Genomic DNA, 14221 nt, shown 5'->3' on the forward strand with positions numbered 1-14221 from the left:
ACATCTCTAAATCGATTCAAAACCCTCGTTGCTCAAGCCTACAACAAGTATTGCCATTCACTCTCCAATCAAAGTACTTACTAGACTCAACCCTGCTTTGCTTCGGAGATCTTAAGCTTGGGTGCATTCAGAGAAGGACATTATGCCTGTCAGAAATATATTCAGACTCACAGTTACTGACCAGATTCCTCTTTTGAAAAGAGAAAAAAAAAGTAAATGGAGTCATTCTTGATTTGAAGCTTTCGTGACTGCAGGAATCCATACTCTCTGGTTCTTTCGGTAAAGTCACGTAGGTAGAAAAAAATAATAAAAAGAACACGACGTTTCGGTCGCAACACAAGCGTCCGTCATCAGGTGATGATGCCATCAGGTGATGATGCCATCAGGTGATGACGTACGCCATCAGGTGATGACGGACGCTTGTGTTGCGACCGAAACGTCGTGTTCTTTCGGTAAAGTCATGTAGGTAGAAAAAATAATAAAAAGAACACAATGTTTGGAGCGAAACGGCATTTTCTTTTAATTATTTTTTCTACCTACGTGACTACCGATAAAACCAGAGAGTATAAATGGAGTCATTTCAATTGGACCTTATCTGACAGAAGGACGTGAGCTGTATATTTAACAGGTAATGACCGACAGCTATGACGCTTTTAATATTAAATGCTATCAATCATTTATCACTGTTACCATCCATTTTATATAGTGCCCCTCCAGTATAGTGTGCCCCCCAGCACAATGCTCACCCTGCAACTCAAATGCAGTAACTATTGGACAAATCCTAGCATGGGCGCTTTGGCAAACCTAGGCAGATCGATATCACTCCATATTGCCAATTGGACATTTAACCCTGTGATGGCAGAGGCATTTAAACATGCTACTACAGACCTTTGAATTAACTGCATGAATACAAAAGGTTCCTTGCGTGGATAGGGAAATGCTGTGGTTACATAAATGGTGACGACAAAAAACATGTGGTGGAGTGGTGGTACAGTCGTTAGCGAGCTGCGCTATTAGCCTGGTGACTCGAGGTCAATTCCCTGGCATAACTAACATAAGTGCCGAGCGATAACAAAACCGGGCCTGCTCTCCCCCCATGCTTCTCCCACACTGACCAGCATGGTGAAATATGGCCAAAGAATCCCCATGACTGATAGAGTGTGGGGGAAGGCTTCATTCAATGGTTAAGAATGTCTGTAAATTGGTTTAATAATTGTAAAAAAAACTAATAAGTCCAGCAGAGATGATTAGGGAGGGTGGGAGCAAGGAGGAAGGGGTCAGACAGTAGTAGGGTTCAGACAGTTCACCTATGCATACGTGGTTGATCTCGTGTAAAACCAAATCATGAGTATATTTTGTATTCACGCCATTCGTATAGCACGAAGCTATAAAATCTTTCACGAAAGGGCTGCAGTAGTTTCGCGGTAGGGGGCGACGATTGCTAGGCATCCTTCCAATCACTTGCGAGTAGACTGCCGAACGAATACATTATCAGGTTGCACTCATTTCACCAAAAGTGCTTGCCACAAATAAACCACAACACCTTGCTGATCTTGTCAATGAGCATAAATCATCATGCAAAAACTCTGGTCATCCTCGCAGCAGGTTTTGCCTAACCATCGAACAAAGATGGACACTACATCGTTCACTTTCAGATGCGCTTCTGTGGCCGTCTGGAACGTTCTTCCTTGCAATGTTAGGAAGCCAATGAGCTATGCACTTAAAAAATCTCGACTGAAAACGAATTTATTTTGAACTGCTTTTTGTGTTCAGTTTTGTTGTCCTTTCCCCCGCACCTCCGATCAGCACAGTTGGCTACGCACGGTGTGAAAGAAGTTCAGCGCAGACACGTACATACGTGTACAAACCTTGCTACGCAGGAAAGCAACGGCTGGGAAGTAGACGCCGACCGCGAACTCAAAAGCCAGGAAAGCCAATAAGGAGCGGTAGGGACTAGCGTTGGGGGGAGCCGTGCTCCACACCAGCTGCACGAACGCGCCGAGCGCAAGTGCCACGGACAGCAGCAGGGCGTGCGTGGGCTGCACGAGCGGGCGAGAGGGCGATGTGGCGAGGCGGTAGAGCGACGAGCCGGCGAGGCTGGCCAGCATGAAGGAGGAGAAGGCTATGCCGAGCGGCGCGTTCCAAGGGTCCAGCACGGGCGTCCACAGGAACACGAACATGTAGACGGTACTCTCGAACAGGGCCTGTGGGTAGTGTTTCAAGCGACTGGATGTAAGCATTTATACTACGTAACGTATTCTAGTTCTTTTTATATTTCATGATACAATTACATGTATAAATTGGCATTGTTGCCATGGTGTAATGGCACCCTGAACTTGCAATCCAGTGGTCCGCCGGTCCATCTCACTTTGCTGCAGTTGAAAAGTTGGGCAAGTTCCCTACACACACCCCCCCCCACATCTGTCTATGCAGTAATATAAACGGGTGAGCCACGGTTATTTGATCGGGAAGTTGTGCATAATGGGGGTACTTTAACCTCTTCAAAGACGTCTGTCCAGCATGAAAGAATAGGCCCGATTCTCCTCCAGGGGGAGCCCTTTAGAGCTTTCTCTAGTGGAGGCCCTTATACCAGCAGTGGCGCGAGCAAGCAATTGCAGGGGCTGCACCTTTACCTTCGACTCCGATGAACGTCGCGCACAATACCTGTATAGCCGCAAGCAGCAGCACTTTGCGGTCGGACAGCAGGCATCGCAGTCCCTCAATGCAGCTCCTCCTCAGCCCAACCTTGGTCGCGCTGCGATTTTCATCCCAGCGCCAGACGATCAGCGCCCCCGAGACGGCCAGGAAGGGCACGGCGAGCACGAACGGGGCCACCGGCCCAAAGGCCAGCGTCTCCGCGGCCACGTTAGCTACGACGCCCGCCACAGCCGCAATGGCCCCGTTCCACAGGGCCACCTCGGCCAGAGTTCCATCCACCCACTCTGCTGGGAAGTCGTGAATCTGCCTGTGCTCGTGCTGGTACCAGGTCTGCGCTTGGGGAAAACGAGAGAAGCACGGGAGGCAAGTGAATGTGGTAGCTGCAAGCAGGTTATACGAGTGGGCAGTTTCAAGGTGACTAAATGTCTTTTGGACGGGTTGTAAGGCGTGGAGTGCAGAGGTGGCACAGTATCGTTATCGCACACTTTGCTATCAAATTCTGCAACTTAAGATCATTCCCAGCCAGGGCAAATCGTCAGTTGCGAGCGATTTCCAAACCAGTCCTGGACCCCCCCCCCCACATTCAAAATCCGCATGAACTAAAGTGTAGTCAAAACAACCCCATAAATGACATGGTGTGGAGAAGCCTTCATCAATTGTCAGATTGAGAATGGCTGGGAGTAACTATACATCCCATTCATAGGTGTGCCCGGCTCCTCACTGGGTAAAGTTTTGGTGGATCTTACGAACTGGCCAATTGCGGGTTATGCTGGGCAAGGCTGGAAACTTTATTGACCTGTAGTAGGATTTTTTGTGCAAATGCAAAATGTGTTATCAACTATTGTCTACCTAACGATTAAGGCTTCCCCACAGAGTTTCAATACCTTAAGGTCCTGTGATGCCACAATCCATCTAGTTCCAGCATACGGATTGATCTCATGGTTCCATATCAAGTGACTTTTGCTACCATTCCATCACCGGACTCAACCACGGGCCATCACACCTAGCAAGAGCTACCCTGCTCAAGCCCACTTACATTCACTTACAACATGACGCACCCGCTTTGCGTTGGGAGTGCATTTATTTGCTTACATAAATTGGATGCAAATTGTGCATTAATTTTAAAATCAATCCATCAATTATTTGAAGCAAGAATCGAAGGTATTCACCAGATTATAACATGGCATTTTGGTCCACATTTGTCCGCGTAAAAGCATCACTCTTTTGTGGGTTTCATCAACAAAAGTTACGTGCAGGTGGTAGGCAGTAGCAATGTTGGACCTCATGGGCTGTGAAGAGTAGGGCGGTGGAGATCCCACCCAGGATTCGGGCTACGAGCAGTACAAAGTAGCCGCGCGACAGCTTCAGGAGGCAGCTGGCCGCGCAGAGCAGCGAGAAGAGGACGCACGACGTGCGCCGGCCGCCCAGCCGCTCGGCGAGTGTGCCGACAAACGGCGCCAGCAGCAGGCCCGCCGCGAAGCCGCACACGTACAGCACGGCGATCTGCGGCTCCAGGAAGCCATAGTGGCTGTAGAGCTTGTACAGGTACGGACCTGTTCGACGACACACAATGCTCAGTGTGGACACATTGCATGATTGTGTCATGACAATAGCGCCTCAACGCGGTGTGAGAGGACGAGTGGCCACAGGAGGTAGTGACAGGGAAGTTAGTCTACAGTGCAAATGCACTAGTGGCCACGGGAGGTGATGACAGGGGTATCAGTTGTGAGTGCGAAGGGCCTGGTGGCTACGGGAATGTTTGAGAAGGGAGCGTGGTCAGGTGACGGAAGAGGATGGTCGAGTCTGCCGATAGAGCGTGGCCTCATTTTATATATAAGGGAGAGGCGTGGGAGACTCGGGGCCATTGCAGTCGGGTCTCCGCCTGATGTCAAGTGAATGTGTCTTCAATAAAGTGCCATCTCAACAGAAGTGTGTCGAGTCATCATTACAATTGTATGAGGAGCTTCTTTTGCGCCGTATGTAGCCAACCGTGCTAATCGGAGGTGCGGGGAAGGACAACAAATTAAACGCAAAAATCGGTTCTAAAGAAGTGAGTTTTCAAACTAGATTTGAAAGTACCAACTGTACACAAGGCTTGAGGGTATTTGTGAATCTACAAAATAAGGTTGCCACAACGTTTTTCACGACACAAGTTTCACAAAACGACAATTACATACAACGTACATGAGTAGAAAATATTACATTTACACAATTTTAGAGTAACAATACATTTTAACATGCCTAACTCTTAAGCGGTTAATTGTCAAAACAATGTAATATACAGTTCGTATAACATCTTGTAGTATCGCAATATCGCGGCAACCCTACTACAGAGGTTTTGTACAAACAAGTGGATGAAGATACTTATTATTGGTGTACACCGTCATGTAAGCCAAATATGCTTCATAATTGCAACGGGCAGCCTCCTCGAGTTAATCCGATGAAAGAAAATGTATTAAGCACTCTCCTGGTACATTGTCAGTTATATTTTAATTTTTTTTTAACAATGTTCCGTTACACCGTACAAAAAAATAAATAAAATGTCATAACCATTTACAAATGGACTTTCTGAACCAATGTTGAGCAGGCCTCAGTTTCGTGCTGGGTTTTTGTCTATAAAATACAGTAAACCAGCAGTTTGACAGTCCACAAACATCTGACAAAACTCTAAAAGGGTAATATGGTCCAGAGTTTGCCTACTTGAACTAAATTGCACTTGAAAATATTGCTTCAGCAAGGTTAATTGGCTGACAGACTTAAATATTTAAGTCTGTCAGGGGGCTTTACTGTTACTTATAATAATAGGGTTTTTCCCCTTTTTTCTGGCAACAAAACTGAAACCTTTTTACAAGGATTCATGTCTGCATTCACCACAATACCTGCAGTCAAAATGCAAACAAAAAACATACTATGATAATATATGCATTGTCGTTGAAACTGTTACTTGACAAGTAAAATGTCTTTATTGTGCCTATTATAGCAGCCTCATGAATGTTTTAATATTTCCAATAACCGCAGTCCCCTGAAAGTAATCAAATGAAATATTCTTAGCTCTTTCGGTAAAGTCACGTTGAAGGGAAACAATAAAATATATATAAAACAATAACAATTCTCACGACGTTTCGACCATAACACAAACAGTCGTCATCAGGTGTGTCGGTTTGCATAATTTTTTTTATTTTTAAACGGCGTATTTATTTATTTATAAAAAAACGTCAGCGCCATGCGCAGCGATTTGGCAGTTTATTTAGAAGGACTAGTCCATCTATATTCTGAAAAGAGGAGGGGGGAGACGAAAAATTAATGTATGCTGTCTGAAAGCCACTGTAAGCGTGAACAATCAATTAAGACCTGAAATGGTTTATCAAATCTTTCCAATGATTGCTAAGCCAGAATCCATCTTCTCGGTTGAAATTGTACAGAGACAATTTTTGTACAGAGACAATTTCAACCGAGAAGATGGATTCTGGCTTAGCAATCATTGGAAAGATTTGATAAACCATTTCAGGTCTTAATTGATTGTTCACGCTTACAGTGGCTTTCAGACAGCATACATTAATTTTTCGTCTCCCCCCTCCTCTTTTCAGAACATAGATGGACTAGTCCTTCTAAATAAACTGCCAAATCGCTGCGCGTGACGCTGACGTTTTTTTTTATAAATAAATAAATACACCGTTTAAAAATAAATAAATTTATGCAAACCGACACACCTGATGACGACCGTTTGTGTTATGGTCGACACGTTGAGAATTTTTATTGTTTTATATATTTTATTATTTTATTGTTTCCCTTCAACGTGACTTTACCGAAAGAGCTAAGAATATGAATTACTGCAGTCACGAAAGCTTTAAATCAAAATTTAATCAAATGAAATCAGAAAATCGACATGGCTAACAAACAAATCATGGTGGCTGTTTAGTTCCCTGGTGTGTTTTCAGGCTGTGCTCGTGTTGTTCAGCACGACGTCTGACATAAAGCTTTGCATGCTACGGAGCTTCTTCATTAACTGAATTCAGAAAAAAGCTCCCAGCGCAGAGAGATAAATATCGGACATCATGCCGTACAACACAAGGCGCAACCGGAAACACACATCTTTTACTTCGTTCCTGAAGAGTCCCCCAGCACGTGAAGCGAAACGTAGGACATATTGCAAAAATATAATCGGCGCTCAAACCTGAAAACGCATCAAACGACCGTAACAACCTACACTGCAAGGGGGCTTTACCTTGCAGCCAGTCGGCGGCGAGAGCCAGAAAGTAAGGAGCATAGAAGTGCAGTTGGAAGTTCCTGTACGTTGGGTTTCGCACGGCATCTGTTCCCAGCCGGGCTCGGGACGCCAGCCATGCCAGGGCCAAGGAGGCGGCGCACAGAAGAACGAAAGCAGCGTAGGTGGCCCCAAGCATCTTCACTCTGCTGTGGAAGTGCTCTGCAGCTGACCGCTCATTTCGTCACCTGCTGGGAAAAAGATGGGAGGCAAACTGATGTCATTACTCATGCAACAGAAAAGCAATGTCTTCTTCATACATCTGCCTCTCCATGTAAAGAATAAAAGTATTTTTCACACAATGGTATTAGTGGTTAAATTTCGATTTAAAGCTTTCGTGACAGCAAGGATTCATCTTCTTTGGTTCTTTCGGTAAAGTCATGTAGAATGAGAATATTATTTTATTCTCATTCTACGTGACTTTACCGAAAGAACCAAAGAAGATTAGTGGTTAAATTGCATTGCTACAAGATGACTTTCGTTGTGGTTAATGGTAGTTACAATAACTATTTGTCATTACTGAAACTATTGGTATAGGACAGTTACTAGTGATATCTGAACCAGTCCTGGGTTGCTTGCTCCCTTCACCAACCCACACTGACCACCATGGTGAAGTATGGTCAAACAACCCTCCATGACTAAAACGGTGCGGGGGAGGTGAACATCCTGGGGTGACTGATAAAGGACTCAATTATATTACACCAACAGGTGAACGTCATTACAGTAATATTCACCTTGATTTGACCCAATTGTTAAATCCTCTTGAGACATGTATCTATTGTTAAAACCCAACACAACGGCAAATATTTTCAACGGTAAAATAATCACAGAACCAATGTTAATTAAGCATGACCACATTCTCCGGTTTGTAAGATGCTCCGGAAAGTAAGACGCACATCCCGATCTTGCGCCCCGCGTCAATACAGTCACGCAAATCTGGTGACACGTGCTGCCTCAACTGACTGTTAGGGCAAGTGCTGTTAGCGAGCAGCACTTATTAAGGCCGGCACTGCACACGAGGGGGTGGGTGGCCAGCAATCACGCCCGGACGCCTTTGTCTCCCCAGTTGCCGAGGTTTTTACACACCGTACCAAGGTATTCATTTGAGACTGAGTCGACCTAGGGGAGGCCCAGGACCGGTTCTGATAATCATCGCCGGTGTTGGTGGCCGTCAGTGGGAATCGAACCCCGGTTCGTAGCGTGGCGCGCTAACCGATGTGCCACCGCTCTTCACAACATCAACAACATCCGCTATTCGCCACTAAGTGGCGGTGTCGTCACCGCCGAGCTTGTGCCAGGCTACGTGCACGTTAAGGTCACTATACACGTACACAAACCGGATTATAAGACGCACCTTAAATTTAGCTTTAAATACTTGGCGGGGAGGGGGGGGATAGCGTCTTATAATCCTAAGACTGCAGCACCAGAATAATAACAAACTAACCGCTGCCCTTGTATGACAGAAAAAAGCAAGAATTGGGTTTTTACCCTTTCTGGCAATAAAAAAAGATTCAACCTTTGGCAAGGAATCAAGCTACTGCTGCATTAACCGCACGCGGTTCTTGCGGTGAACATGCAAATAAAAACATGATCTGATAATATCTGGGCATTGTCTTTGATACTGGTAAAAAAAATAAGTAATATTGAAAGCAACTTTTTAATAAAAAAACACGCTTTAATTAAATGTACCGTACTGGTAATGTCAGAACTCCACGACTCCAGGAAGTGGCCCCGAAGCTTGCCATAACGTAACGGACCCGTGGTGATTTACAGCCAACGTGAGTTGTGCGTGGACAATTAGACCCAAGCCGAAACATAACATATAGAAAAGATTGTTTAAAAAGAATGTTTGATAGAATATAGTATTGTCATCAGTATGACATACGTTTACCAAGTTTGCAGTCGATACCACATTGGGGAAGTGAGTTAAAATTGAGTTACAAGATTTGAGGATACGACAACAGAGTGAGTTAATAGAAAGCGTGTAATAATAATACAAAGATCCCGTTTTGTATCCACTGCCCTTGACATATTTCCAAGCACAAAGAACCATAACCGTGCACAATCAAAGCACACTGCAGTGCTACAACATGGCATACAATAAGGCTGTATTGTATTATTGAGGCAAGTCAAATACAGAGGCTGTGTGATGTACATTAGGAAAAGCTGACGCTGGATATAAGCACACATTATTCGAGCACTTTTCTGACATAAGCAACGCATTCCTAGATTCGCTCAGGGGATAGCAAGCACGCTATTTGCAGTAGCACGGTAGTACTTCGGTATAAGCACACGTGCGCCATATATCCCAAGGTGGGTGTGCTTATAACCGGCGTCTATTGTAAGCGGCCAAAGCTTCGCGCCGCGGGAAGTTCAGGGCCCACGGACAGCAACGCGGCAATGAGCACACGCGAATTGGGAGTCAAATTGCACGCCGCAAATGCAGTCAACGCATCAACTCGACGCACGGACATTAGGACACGCGTTGCAAGATGACGAGGCGACGTTTCAGGTCAATGGCCCTCGTTCGTCGCCACTACCAACAAAAAAAACCTTACGTTCGGTGTCACGGCGCGGCTTCACGCCGACATGGCATTGTTATTGCCACTATCGGGGTTATTTTTGTGCCGTTGTTCTTCCCAACGTACGGCGAGCAACAATTGAATGAATCGGAACTCGCCATCGTAAACATTGGGAAGCACTTTAAACATTGGGCGGCGGTCTGTACCCGCTTCGTAAACGCACCTTACTGCAGGCCGTGTAACTCCACTCCGCAAATCCGCAACACGGTGCAAATGCGTCGTTAAGCGTCCGTGTCAGAGACTTCAATTGGCCTTTGCGGGACCAAACATTATTAATATTATCACTACTACTACTACCCGACACAATCCCGGCGGCATTCGTTTTAGCAAAGACGGTGGCGCTGAACCACGTTGGCTCTTCACGAAGCCCCCCCATGCACTTGCAGGCCTGCAACAGAACGTTGTGGGCAAGTGCCGTAAGAGAACAGCGCATTTGAAGGGCCGGCGCGGCACACGAGGGTGGCCCAACGCGACACCCGGCCGCCTTTGTCTCCCCAGTGGCGACGTTTGCCGCACACCGCAACCAGGTGACTCACCCCGGATCCAACTCTGACCCCACCATCATCACCACCACCAGCAGCGGCAGGGGCAACTTCCTACTTCCGTGCGCTCGTCCAATCGGGGGACCACACGGGCAGAGGCAGTGAACCAATCACCGGACTCAACTGTCTGTTGACATTGGGGGAGCGGTGGCGCATCGGTTAGCGGCGCTGCGCTGCCGGCCACGTGCGAGTTCGATTCCCGCTCAGGGGACAACAACCGGCGACGATTGTGTAAATGGGTTGTGCGGATTCGGTCTAGGATGGATACCGAAAGAATCAAACAAGATAGAAGTAAAAATTTCAGGAATCTTTTAGAGACTAATTGGATGCATAGATATTCAGTTCATTAAAGGCAAGCCATAGTAAACTATAAACTATATTTTTTTTATTTTACCAGGTAATTGCCCACTGAGCTATACAGCTTTTTTTTTTCAGAAGCGACCTGTCCTCAAATGATAAACTAACAAAGTGGCTTATCATCACGTGGAAATTCACAGGAGCCAAATCCCTAGACACATACTCTTTCGGTAAAGTCACGTAGAAAGAAAATCATTTGAATAATAGAGTACGACGTTTCGATTGCAACACAAGCAACCGTCATCAGGTAGAACTAAATTTAAGAGAGAGACAAAACACAGACACGGAGACACAGACAGACACACAAGCAGAGAGAGACAACACAGACATTGACAATGCCTCTGTGTGTCGACACACAGAGGCATTGGGTCTCTGTGTGTTTATGTTCTGCGTCTCTCTATGTGTGGCTGTTGTCTCTCTGCTTGTCTGTGTGTCTCCGTGTCTGTGTTTTTTCTCTCTCTCAAATTTAGTTCTACCTGATGACGGTTGCTTGTGTTGCAATCGAAACGTCGTACTCTATTATTTAATTAATTTTCTTTCAACGTGACTTTGCCGAAATGACTAAAAAGTAATTCCTGCAGTCACGAAAGCTTCAAATCAAGTTCGCACCATCCATAAACACATGTTTCTAAATGTGGAGGGAAAACCCTGAAAAATCCACTCGACCACGGGTCGGGATCGAACTTTTGTGACCCTGCATCCCAGGCAAGGTGGGATAACGTCTCGCCAACGTGGCGCACGGGAGTGTAATTGTGGCCATGCAACCCAAACGATGGACGATAGAGTAAACCCAGTGTAGTCTGTGCTCCTTCAACAGAGGGGAACAGAACAGGTCCCTGCAGGGTGGGCTGGTAGGAACATTGGAATTTTGCGCAATTTTATTTTTACACCCCAACAGCACTAGATTTAATTGAAAGGGGACGGACGGACGGACACATTAATCTATTGCAGGCTGGTACACTCAGTTTACAACTTTGTTCCTACCAGTAAAAACTACATCAACTCTCTCTGGTCGAGGCGAGCAGACCTCGACATTGCCATCAAACTGCCGAACATATGGTGGCGATCATGCGCCAGAATATAATGACTATCTTCACGCTTGTTTTCTCATGAAAAGCCTCGTTTTCAAGGAGAGGGCCTCCTAAGTTTCCGCTGCTGTGCATTATCCTAATTAAGTAAAAAAAAATTGTCCAATGCCAGTTACGTTATGGTTTTTTTTTTAATTTGTTATTTATGGGAGGAAACCAGAGAAGCCGGAGGAATCCCATGCAAAACAGGGGGAGAACACACAAACTCCGCACACAAGTCAGGAATCTAACCCAGGTATACGCCACGTTCGTGAATCTACCGCTGGATGGGGACCTCCTTCCCCACGCTGTGCCGGTCAAAGGGATGATTTGACTATACTTCACCACGCTTATCAGCGCGTACTAGAAGGCCTAACCATAACCAATACATACGTATAACGTCGACTATAATACCGTGCATTACAACTAAAAGTGTATAAAAGTTTACTGTACAGTAGTGGGGATAAGATTGGTGCCAAAAATATACACTAGGTGGCGACTTTGCACTAATAGACTGCTGTATTAGCTAACAGGCAATTAGATTAATAAAGTCTTATAATCGTTTAAGAACAACTTAAAACCCAACTTCAACTTTTTAAGTTCAAGTTGATCATCGTTAAAACTGAAAAAAACTGACTCTAAGTGGGGTGTTTGACATAGCCATACCTTAAATGACTGACTAAAAATCTCTTATAAATTTATATTTTATTAATTAAAATATTCTACGCTCCAGTGATTACATGAAATGTATTAAATTTTTCTTCTTTGGTTCTTTCGGTAAAGTCACGTAGAATGAGAATAAAATAATAAATTGATAAAATAAAATAACACAATAAAATTCTCACGACGTTTCGGCCACAACACAAGCGGCCTTCATCAGGTGAAGGGACGAGAGATAATTTTATTGTTATTTTATTTTATCAATTTATTATTTTATTCTCATTCTACGTGACTTTACCGAAAGAACCAAAGAAGATGAATCCTTGCAGTCACGAAAGCTTTAAATCGAATTATTACATTTTATCGAATGAAAATCACGGTGAGCAACAGCACTAACATTGAGTGTACGTGACCGTTTTTTTTACTTAATTTAAAATTGCTGATGAGGATTCTGCAAGAGGCTCCATCTGTTTCACCTTCATTCAATGGACTTGTATATTTTCTTTGCACGTTTGCAATATCACGTGTGTCACTCTTATCACGCTGCCACTCATGCGCGGACATTCTGTACATTCTGTACAGCTTGCACACTTCAGCAGAATCCCCACATTTCACACCGTGGTAGTTCTGTTTTGTTTTTTGCATAATGGCAAAATGTTCAGGAGTTAGATGTCCACGTCGAGCCTAGCCACGGACGACAAAGAGGGCTTCGGGAGAGAAGAGAGTTCGTGTGCAGTTTTTGATACTGCTCCGTTGAAAGAGCGCAGACTACTGTGGTTTACGATACTGTATGGCTCATTGTATGGGTTGCATGGACACAATCGCACTGCTGTGGCTTGTCTTATTTATAAAGATGTGCGCATCGGCCCGTTGATGTTCTGATGCGGTTGATGGTCACACCAGCCAGCGTCTCCCAGGAATGTCAAAGCCAGGATGTGTGAGGTTTGGGTCTCAAATGAGGCGTTTATTCTGGACGTCTGTGTCTTTTTACACTCCGTTCGCCAGCGTTCTTTTGGATCTGGGTGAGATTCGAGGATGGTGATAACGCGATCCCAGAAGGGACATCAGGACTTGAGTCAACGGTGTATATGTATATATGTATTTGCTCATTTATTTCAAAAGCACACAAAGTTGATTGACCTCATTCTTACACCTGCACTTTGTAGATTAATTGTGATTCCATGGAGGGCTCTCGCCTCCAATGTGACTCGAACGTGATTGGGGTTTTTTTTTGTGTGTGTGTTCGTTCACGGGCCCGTTAAAATTGCGCGGTTTCTTTTTTTTTAAAGCACAATGGTTAACGCCGCGCCTGGACGGATACGATAGGATTGGCTCTGCTTTTAAGAGAAAGGATGCGAACAGACAGGCAGGCAGGCAGCCAGACAGCCCGCACACCAAAAGCCCAGCGGGAGGGCTGCCCCACGGCCCCACGGCCCACGCAACTGGCAAAGATAATCACGGCGCAAAACCAGGGTGGCGGGAGGGTGGGGGGCCAGGGTGGCCCCCCACCCACCCACCACCACCCCACATTCTCTCTCCCCATCAAGGACGCGCGCGCACGCACGAGAGGCGAATAAGAAGCCCCCAGACTGCTATGCGCCCGCTCCTCTCGCGATTTGAGGCTCGTTCTAATTTGCTGCCTAATTAAGATACCACAGCCTGCGTCGCCATACCGCGCCGCTGCAATGTTTACCGGAATACGCGAGCGTATGTTTGTTGGGCTTGTGTGTTTGGCAATTGCTGTATTGAAAATTGTTGGGGGGGTTTAAATATATATAAATGTGGTGGACGCATGCAGATTGACAAATGCTGTACACGGAAATTATGCTGTTTGGAACACATCATTCTGAGTTTTTTTTAATCCAGCATTTATTTATATAGTGCAGAGCTAACAACAACGTTGATATCGTTATTACGATGTTGTAAATTGTGCTCACAAAACACACCACACATACACACAATGTGCAATATGTGTATTGTATGCTGACATACATCATTAAATGGCGTGTATGGAATTGTAATCACGGCTAAGGTGGAGACAGATTAATTATGTAAGACCCATCTTCAATACGCATACAATCGTCATTCAGC

At 45.3% G+C, this 14221-nt stretch overlaps 1 protein-coding gene across 7 annotated transcripts in view; it reads right to left on the reverse strand.

Annotated features, from left to right (window-relative positions):
* The window catches only part of SLC61A1 (solute carrier family 61 member 1), a 30830-nt gene that overhangs the window by 3121 nt on the left and 13488 nt on the right, over window positions 1-14221 (reverse strand). For 2 of the 7 annotated variants that reach the window (XM_032957240.2, XM_032957241.2), the window contains exons 3-6: window positions 6884-7113; window positions 3940-4211; window positions 2665-2988; window positions 1869-2204 (exon numbers count right to left, since the gene is read on the reverse strand). In XM_032957240.2, the coding sequence (XP_032813131.2) occupies window positions 1869-2204; window positions 2665-2988; window positions 3940-4211; window positions 6884-7061 (1110 nt within the window). In that variant the 5' untranslated portion in view covers window positions 7062-7113. The other 5 variants (XM_032957237.2, XM_032957236.2, XM_032957239.2 and 2 more) reach the window with 5 other exon arrangements.

Source organism: Petromyzon marinus, chromosome 19, assembly GCF_048934315.1.
Source record: "Petromyzon marinus isolate PM22_M1 ecotype Great Lakes invasive population chromosome 19, UKy_Petmar_22M1.pri1.0, whole genome shotgun sequence".
In the NCBI taxonomy this organism is placed as follows: domain Eukaryota; kingdom Metazoa; phylum Chordata; class Hyperoartia; order Petromyzontiformes; family Petromyzontidae; genus Petromyzon; species Petromyzon marinus.